The sequence below is a fragment of the Oreochromis niloticus genome, linkage group LG3, assembly GCF_001858045.2.
Source record: "Oreochromis niloticus isolate F11D_XX linkage group LG3, O_niloticus_UMD_NMBU, whole genome shotgun sequence".
Lineage (NCBI taxonomy): Eukaryota > Metazoa > Chordata > Actinopteri > Cichliformes > Cichlidae > Oreochromis > Oreochromis niloticus.
In genome coordinates, this window is record NC_031967.2 from 65,925,531 (window position 1) to 65,935,161 (window position 9,631).

General features: G+C 39.4%; 1 protein-coding gene across 1 annotated transcript; it reads left to right on the plus strand.

The window, feature by feature from the left end:
• Positions 1 to 532: 532 nt before the first annotated feature.
• LOC109199411 (uncharacterized) lies at positions 533 to 7,343 on the plus strand. Its single transcript, XM_019354752.2, has 6 exons — positions 533 to 1,086; positions 2,074 to 2,115; positions 6,106 to 6,360; positions 6,545 to 6,793; positions 6,937 to 7,080; positions 7,152 to 7,343. The coding sequence occupies exons 1-6, from the start codon at positions 1,056 to 1,058 to the stop codon at positions 7,226 to 7,228; spliced, it is 798 nt and encodes a 265-aa protein (XP_019210297.1). The 5' UTR covers positions 533 to 1,055; the 3' UTR covers positions 7,229 to 7,343.
• The last annotated feature ends 2,288 nt before the right edge of the window (positions 7,344 to 9,631 follow it).

A 9,631-nucleotide genomic window follows, 5' to 3' on the forward strand; every position in this document is an offset into this window, starting at 1 on the left:
CTCGATGGACTGAACATTGGCTAGCAGGATACTGGGCATGGGTGCACGGTGTGTGCAACCCGGTAGCCTGTTCCTGATGCCAGCTTGTTTCCCTCAAGGCTATCACATAGGGTCGCGTCCTTTGTTCTCTCTCAGGATCTCTCTTGGCCAGTTTGGGTCCGGAGTTGAACACGATGAAATGTGTGTAAACCAATAGAAACCAGAGTGTCTCTACTGTAGTGAATGTGTGTGTTTTCCATAATGCCTGTGCACGAGCAGGTAGAGCATAAAGTAACAAAAATCAGCAAAAAATGGAAAAATTGGGTCAGAGCATCCAGCACAGCAGCTGACCTCACCGGGGCCATTGTTATCACACAGATTAAAATTATTTTGTCCAAGAAGAGCTATTTAACTTTAAGTCTTCTATTTGTGTTTCAGTAGAAACTTTTTCCATCCATGTAGCCCAGGAAAACTGCAGCTGCTACAGTTTGTGCTTATTGATCACTAGCAGATATTTCTGCTAACGTAACGTGATGTTTCACATTAAATATAACATAATATACATAATTTTTTATAAAAAGTAGGATTTTTTCATGTTTCTGATATGGTTGATGGAGCACGATGATCTCTATTTGTTCACTTCACCATCTACTAGAAACACACTGGAGAAGCCATCATTGGCTAATCCTGAAAAGTGTTGTATGGTTCCTTTTCAGCCTCTCTTTAAATGCTTTCATAAGTCTGTCTTTTTTGGTTGTCATGTTACACTGTCCAGCAGCTGAATTCATGTGATCTCACATTAGTATCTGGAGAGCAGCCAATAGAAAAGTTGCCCTCTATGAAAAAAACAAAAACCAAAGTCAAACAAAGCTGTGGTTGGTCAAAGTTCCCTGTCACTGGTTAGATTCTCTAAAAGCTAATCAGAGCTCAGATGGGGTACAGTGGACTCCAAATTTACCAAAGAGGCAGTCAAGAAAGCAGGCGTGAAACAGCAGCAGTAGGTTTATTTCTGTGTTCACACTGAAGAATGTCTTTAAGGGCGAAGGGGTGAGGTGCAATTGTTTTTATCAGACACCATGAAGCCTGCATCAGTCTCTCTGCTCCTCGGTGAGTCACATACAGAACTTCTACATGGACTCATTTATGACAATGATTAATAATGATTATTATCTTTATTATTACTGGTGGAATTGCTGCAGAGCATCACATCCCATGATATACATGTCATATTTTTCTTGTCATTCTTTTCAGCTCAACCTCAACCAACATGTCTGAATTTACAGTTGCTTTTTCTTTGGCTTACTGTAGTAACACAACTGATCTGAAGTCACACAAAAAAAGTAACGGGTGGCAATGAGTGAGTCTGTCTGTGACTCACTCATTGCCTCTCTTCCTCCTTCCATCTCCTCATCTGATCTATCACTGTCCATCTGAAAACAAGGCACAATTTGCTATTGCATGAATCTATTATTTGATTATCCACACTTAACAACTCTCACACCTAATAAAGTAATGTTAGAAAATGTTATAGAACCAAAATATAGTGTGTATTATTGTTTTTATGCTTGATTAATCATTTCAAAAATCCCTGACACCCTTACCCAGTGAGCTAGCAGCTATGACCAGCACATGTGTGCAGGTAATAAAAGAACAGGTAATGTTTGTTGCTCTGTTGCACACACAGCACACTCATTTAGTTTTCAGATTCAGAGCTGATGGAGATCTGAGCGACACTGTGTTGATCATCACAGAGCTGCTTTTTTTTTTAATAAATAATGAAAATTAATGAAGGAATCACACATATGAAACACAGTGTTCCTGTTGTGTGTCTCCTCTGTGTGGGTAAACAGCCTCTGGCCTCAGTTTATTTCAGGTTCTCTAGTTTTTCAGTTGAGCTGAACTTTACTTCCTGTTCACTTTGTTCCTTCCTTAAACAGTCGACTAATTAAAATTAGAAATGCAGAAAGTTCTCAGTTCTCTTATTTTTTCCTTCCTTACAGCTGAACTCTGAGAGCTGATTAATGCTTGAGTGTGATGAACCTGCACCTTATGATAATATTACTGTATATGGATGAATCTGTCCTCCTGTTGCAGGTGTGGATATGCTGCTGCTGTCTGTGCTCACAGTTTCTGCAGGTGAGTCCATGGAAGATAAAAGATTTAAAAACTGTCTAAATTCTTTCATCTGTAATAAAATGATCAGCGCTGCTGCTTTACCAGGTGTAACAATTAAGTTTAACATCCAGGCATCCATGAAAACAGAGTTTATTTCATTTAACAGAGTTAGAAGTTAACAGGAAGTTAGCTCGCTAGTTTCAGCTCTGCTATCACTTCCAACATCATTGAAGAAAGAAGTAGCTAATTATCTGATTCCGTCTCCAGACCAGTATTAGAGATAACCTGAGAGGTTGATGGCTCCGTGTCTGAGCACTGGCTATGAATTTTGGACGGATCAGGCCTTAACTTAACGAACAAGTAATCTGTAAAGGTCCAGTTTTGTTTAGTGATCTAAGCCTACGCGTGGTGTCCAGTAGAGGGCTCTGTTGCTTAGTTAGCGGCAAGCTGCACTTCCAGCTCAGACCGGATTTTGTGGCGCACATGTCCCAGTAAGCAGCTCTCAATGAAGCATGAAGCAGCGTGATACCGGACTCTAGCAAAATACAATTTGCAGCCCTTGGAATGCGGAGCGAGGTACATGTTTTAAGTTATATTTGATTGTTTAGTTGATATTTTGTTGTATTTTCTGCTTTATTTAAGTTCATATTTGTAATAAGCGTCTAAGAAAATGTATTTTGTGTTTCTGTTTAGTTTTCACGGTGCATTGGCGCACCTCAGCACTGTTAGATTCTGAACGAATCTCCAAGTAAAAATTACTGCACCCGTCGAGGCTCTCTCTATTTCTTCCTTGGTCCGCGGGACTGCTACATAATCAATCGCTCTTTTTGTATTTTCTCATTATCCACAGCTATATCTGCTTCTATCGGGCCTAGCACACGTAGGCCTGCAGGAATATGTGGACCACAGTCAATCAGAAAGGTCCTGCCCTTGACTATCTCTGATTGGTTTACACCACGATATGGGCACAATGTGTGTCTGTTGTTGATGACACAGAGACTTTCGGAATTGTGGAGACTTCTGTTTTTTTACTCAAACGGTGTGATCTAAGATTTTTTTTTTTTTTATCAAATTGGTCGTACTTCAAAGCCCTGTGTCAAACTCCAGTCCTCAAGGGCTGATGTCCTGAAACTTTTACATGTGTCCCCGCTGCAACACACTTGAAAAAAATGAGTAGGTTGTTGACTCTATAGAACGTGACAGCATGTTGAGGTGGCAGTTCAGCCATTTGATTCATGTTACAGCAGCTCATGAGTGAATAAACATGGTGCAATAAAAGTATATTTTTTCTAAACACTTACATTTACTTACATTTATTTACATTTACTTGTGAAGGGTAAGTGGTTGCCACTTCAGCAGCCAGTCAAGTTCTATACAGTCTTGCTAATGACCTACTCATTTTATTCAGGTGTGAAACAGCTAATGATATGAACAGAGCTAGCCAACTAGTGATGGTATTAGAATGACCACAACAAGGAGCCGATTGCAAAAAGTCATCGCTTTTTAATTAATTAATCCAAATTAATTACATTTAATTGCAGAGGAGTATTTGCCCCAAAAGCACAAATGTGTGTGTGTGTGGTTTTTTTTTAAATTTAAACAGGTTTTAGTGGGCGACAGAATAAATAATAGACATGGACACAAATATTGTAAACCCAAGCTCTTTTAATTTATGGGGGGAAAAAGCATTTAAACTACATTTCAATTCAAAACAGAGAAAAAAAAATCCCCGGCCAAAACTGGGCAGGCTTAAAAATAAAGTGCTATTTTAAGTTTTTTAAGTACATTTTCAAAATGGTATTGTCTTTAAATAATAATATAAATTTTCAACATAAAGTGCAGTTTTTCTTCTTAATAAAATAAGGCAGAAACATGAAAGGTTATTTGACCAGCTTCACCTTTAAACTCTGAGTAACGTTAGCCAAGATTAAGTTTTAAAACAGTGTGATTATTTCAGTGCAAAAACTAACAAACCCATTGCACTCACAATATCTCCATGCTTATTTACTGTCTGTCTCTTTCAGCCAGTTATTTAGACAAACTAGCCTGTTCAAATTTTCAGAGCTCAGATCAGCTCTTGTTTTGTTACTATGTGACCTGCAGGTGAGAACAGTCTCTCACATGGGACAGAAGTGGACAGAAGGACTAATCAGACACGTCCGGGCCAGGACAGACAGCTGTGGGTGGGTCCCTGCTCGACTGGACCATCACTGCAGCGGTAGTCTGTCTGGCTGCTGGTGGATTTTGCTCTGTACAAACTCAGGGCTCTGTTACACAGGGCGTCCTTATCTGAATCACAGAGGAGCAAGCTCTTTGTCTTTGCTGGCTCCTTTGTGGTAGCATTGTTACACTGTTCCTGCAGCAGGACCTCAAAGCTGCTCCAAACTTCTTCTTGCTCTTTCCTTGATAGACACTTTAAATCCTTTGGTGTGTGGGTCGAGCATGTAGCTATCTGGAGCCACTGATGGTTGAGTGTAGCTACACATTGGGATAGGTCCTTTGTGAAGGCAGTCTTAAATGTCACCATGTATTTTGAGTCATCATCGGAGACCTCCGTGATGTGATGCAGGTGGCAGAAAGCAGGTAAAACCACTGAACATGAGACGTATGTCTCACCTCCAAGAAGCTCAGTCACAAACCTGTGATAGACCGTTCAAGAAAGTCATTTTTAATCTACACAATAACTGTCAACTAAAGAGCTTTTTGAAGAAAGAGTAACAATAAGTTAAAACAGTTTTATTTAGCTGCATGGCTCAAGGACCGTCGCCAGCTTTTGGAGTTTTACCAGTTGCTACTGGTGTATTTCCTCCATACTAGTGGGGCTATCTGTAATGCATTTGATTTTGCTTGTTTTTGTCATAAAGCTGTTGAATATTACTTGAAATAGTCTTTTGGCACAGCAGTTGGAAAGTTGGATCACCTGATGCTAACTTCAGCACATTTTGTCCGATGTTGACTTACTAATTTCGGTCCTGAAGCCAGTCCAGGTTTGGGCTGCCAAACTGGGACTACTAGCGCTAACAGCTCCGGCAGTTTCTGTGCTCGCTGCAAAGTGTTTTGCATTTACATGGTACCGTAACGTTGAAGTGCTTCGGTGGTATGCAAACTCATTTTTGCACAGATTGAACAAAACCATGCTATAATCAAGGCTTCCATTGTTGCTTCCATGTTTAGTGGGTAAAAATCCCTAAACTTCACATTTTAAAAGATGTCTACTAACAGTTTCTGAAAGGTACAGAGCTGTATTTCACAATATTACAAAATAAGACATTTGTAGTGAAAACAAAATGAAGAAAACACTGTTTGCTGTATAGCCTAAAGAGCTTGGAAGCTGCAGCTGTTTTTGCACTATCCTACTGTATATCCTGTATACTAGTATACAGGATATACAGTAGCATATACAGTATTACTGTATACTAGTATTCTTATTGTATATATTGTATGTCTTATTCCTCTGTTCCTCTGTCTCTCTTGCTGCATTAAGCACGTGTATGACAAAAGAATTTCCCTCGGGATAAATAAAGTTCTTCTTATCTTATTTTATCTTATATGCTGTATAAATTTTCATTGAACTCTCATGCTGAATTGAGTAAATATGGCAAACTGTACTGCAAAACAAATTTTTTTTAAATAATATTTAACTAAATATTTAATATTTAAATAAATAGATATTTAGTCAGAGTTAAATATTTAACTATTTAACTTAATTTTTTAAGTTATAATTACAGAACAATTTGGAAACCAAACCATATGGAATTGTGCATTATGCCGGCGAGGCGTGATTACAGGTGCTGTGCAGATGCGTCCATCTCGCCTGCAGCAGCATCACAGACCATGACCCGCCACAGTCAGTCTACTGATAATTAGGTTTTTGAAGTCAGGACATGATCCCTAATAGACACCGGTGGAAACAATTAATGGTTCATCTACATGCAACCCTGATACTGAGTGCAATGGTGTGTGTGTGTGTGTGTGTGTGTGTGTGTGTGTGTGTGTGTGTGTGTCCTCCAGTGTTTCTGAATGTCAGTCCAAACCGTCCTGAGTTCTTCTCAGGAGAGTCTGTGACTCTGACCTGTGAGGGGGTTCACAGCCCTGATGGTTGGACCCTGAAGAGAAGAAATTACATAGAAATAAAGAGCTGTGGTGAAGACTTTGGCCAGTTTGATGGTTCCTCATGCATCATCTCAGATCTGAAAGAGATGTCATCTTACTGGTGTGAGGACAGATCAGGACAGAAGAGTGACGAGCTCAACATCTATGTATCAGGTACAGAATCTTTGTGATGATTTGGTGTCTTTTTCTCTTGTTTTTGTGGTGATTTGAGACTTTGACCTGCTGCAGGTTCTTTTATTTGCTGCTCATGTTGTTTATTAGTCTGTTACAGAGTTGCTGTACAATCATCCACTAGCTTCATGAGTTTGTGTTTCTTGGTCTGTCTGTACTTGTTTAGATCACGTGATCCTAGAAATGCCTGCTCTGCCAGTGATGGCAGGAAGTAATGTCACTTTGAGCTGCAGACCTCGTTATGACAGTTACAGAGTCCGCTCCATCGACAGGAAGAGGGAGTCTGACAGGGAGAGCTTCTCTGCAGTCCACACCATCTACAATGTGCAAAAGTCTGATGAAGGCATCTACAGCTGCAGTGTAATCTACACTGATATGGTGATGGTATCAGGTCATAGCAGGCTGACTGTTGCAGGTATTTAAAGCTAACAGCTACACCTGTTTCTGATTGAGTGACAGCTCATGCTGAAGTAGAGTGTTGACCTTCCAGTATTTAGCACCTCAATGTGACTGAAACACAAACTTGTCCTAATTTCCACGTGTTCTGCTCTTCCTCAGCTCCTCGTCCTGATCCCACATCTCCTTCTCCTCCTCTGTCTCTGTCTATGCTCAGAGTCTTCTGCCATCTGCTGGTTGTATGTCTGTACTGCATCTCCACCATCCTGATGCTGTTGATCTGCTGTAGCAGGAACAGGAACTCAGGTGAAAACTCAGATATGCACTAACACAGACTCTAATCCACCTCCATTATAACATCTTAACTCTGCCTACAGGAGAACCTGCCATATCCATGTATGATGATGTCACCGCTGATGTCACCGCTGATGTCACCACTGAGCATGAGTTCTGAACAAATCTGAAGGAGCTGCACTGTAACATTTATGCCTAAATATTTCCACATGTAGCATCAAGCTGACTGTTTTCTGTCTTGTCTGCTCGTGCCAGTAAAGCTTTGTGTGAATTTGTCTCTGGCTGATTGGAGTTTACTTTTAACTGAAAAGTTTGACCCAAAGCTTCTCTAATCTGTCATGTGACCTCTTGTGGCAACTATCTGCAATATTCAAAGAGATGGAATGAAGTCAATAAATAATACTGGAGATGAAATTTATTTTAATAACATTGATCTTTCAACCATAGACACAAATTTAGTGTTGACCAACAATTCCCATCAATATTTCCTGTCTGAATTAAAAGGTTTGGCTTACAGGTTGTTACTCCGAAATGACAACACAGGCACGGCTTCTTCAAGACGGGCGCTTTGCTGCATTTATTGAACGCCGTGAAAACTACAAACACAGAACACAAAGGCTTTAAGCGCTTCGGTCTATCATAAGTAACACTTGTGTTTTAACAACAACAAAAAGTTACCTTGTGGCCACCTGCCACTTCGGAGGTCCTAGAACAATAACTTTACAGTCCTGCGCATTCTAAATTAAAACATAAAATAATTAGAACACCATACATTACAAATTTTCACAATATTACAATACAGTTATAGCAAAGGACAAATACCTTGTACAGCTGGTAGACTAACCAGGCCTTTGCAGATAGCTCGCTGAACTCCCGTGATTATTAAACGTGGGCTCACAGCCTATATCATCACGACCAAACCTCGCGATAATAGCAGTGTAACAAAACTTGTTCTTTGTGACAAGATAAACACACCTTTACAATATTGTCCACAGAAATGTACAAGCAAGAACATGTTAACTGCTGGAACCATCTATTAAACTTCTTTATACATAAGCCATTTCTGTGACACTTACACAGGTAACTGTAAGAATACCATCTCATTCAGGGGAAATGAAGTTCCAAGACATTTTTGACCCTACCTAGGCCATTTAAATGTAGCCTCCTGGAAGCTCAGCAATGTAATGTTAAGGGAAGAGCTTCTGATTTACTCCAAATAATTTTATAACCTGAAAACTCTGAAGACGTGTTAATAGTGTTCAACAATGAGAGTACTGATCTCACCTAATCAGAAATCAACACAAGTATATCATCTGCAAACACCCTCAGTTTATGAATGTCTGATGATATTTGATGCCTGGGAAATTATCATCCCCCTAACTACAGCTACAATGGTATTTAGTGGAATAACAGAGATCTATCTATAGTTCTGATAATCACATGAATCCTTCTTAACAATGACTGCGATTAAGGCTTCTGACAATGACTCACACATACTTACAGATAAATACAAGCCACACAGTACATATACATACATATACATATAATAAATACACAAATAACATGTGAATCTAACAGTTCATTAACCACCACATCATTACAGGCTAAAGCCACTACACCACATATGTAAATGATGACTATTTATATAATCCACCAGAACATTTTTCAGAATGGATATATAAAACATGGCTGCTTTAAAGAAGAAATTAGAAATGGATAAGATATGGTCTTTCATAACAGCGAATAGATATAGATGTTTCTTACAAGAGCATTCTGCATGCCTGATATTTTTACAAGTTGCATGGATCCTGTGCAAGGATGCCTTCTAGTGTCAGGTTATGGTCTGTTTCATGTTCGTCCATTGATGATCCAGCTGCCTTCATTTGTACTGGACACGTCGGATCTTTGGGCCACTTAAATAAAAGATAGTGGTCTTATGTGTACAATGGATATGAGTGTATAAATTAACATCTCCCATGAAGATGGTCTAGAAGCCTGTTATTATTATTATTTAAATTTAAGGGAACATCTGATTCCTTCCACAGATTTTTTTAATGACGTTAATAGAGATATTTCTTTAGATTTTGTCCCTTAGAAGTGGTTCAAGAATTATTGTTGATTTGAAAGAGGGTTTTTTTTTTCTTCAGAATTGGGGATTTGAGTGTCTCTGTAGGTTCTCAGTCATCCAGGTCATGGTAATCTGAGGAGCTTGGGAAAAGAAGGGACTGGACTTCTTTAGGTTTCTTAAAGAGGTTTCATCAGAGACACTTCTTCATTTCTAAGACCAAATGGTGGAGAGTATTTAAGCCCTGGTGAAATTTCTCCCTTAAGAAGGCTGCTGACCCACTTTTGATCATGTGAGTCATCACATGAACTAAGGTCTTCTCTCAGAAATGCAGTCTTACACGACTCTCTGCAGCTTCTCTCCTCCTGTTATCCCCCCAAAACCCCATCCCATTAGAGACTGTGTCAGCTCCCAAACAGACAAAAAACAAACTAAAAACCAACAAAAAAACAACTTAAACATAAAAAATCACAAAGAAAGAGTATCCAGTATCAGTAA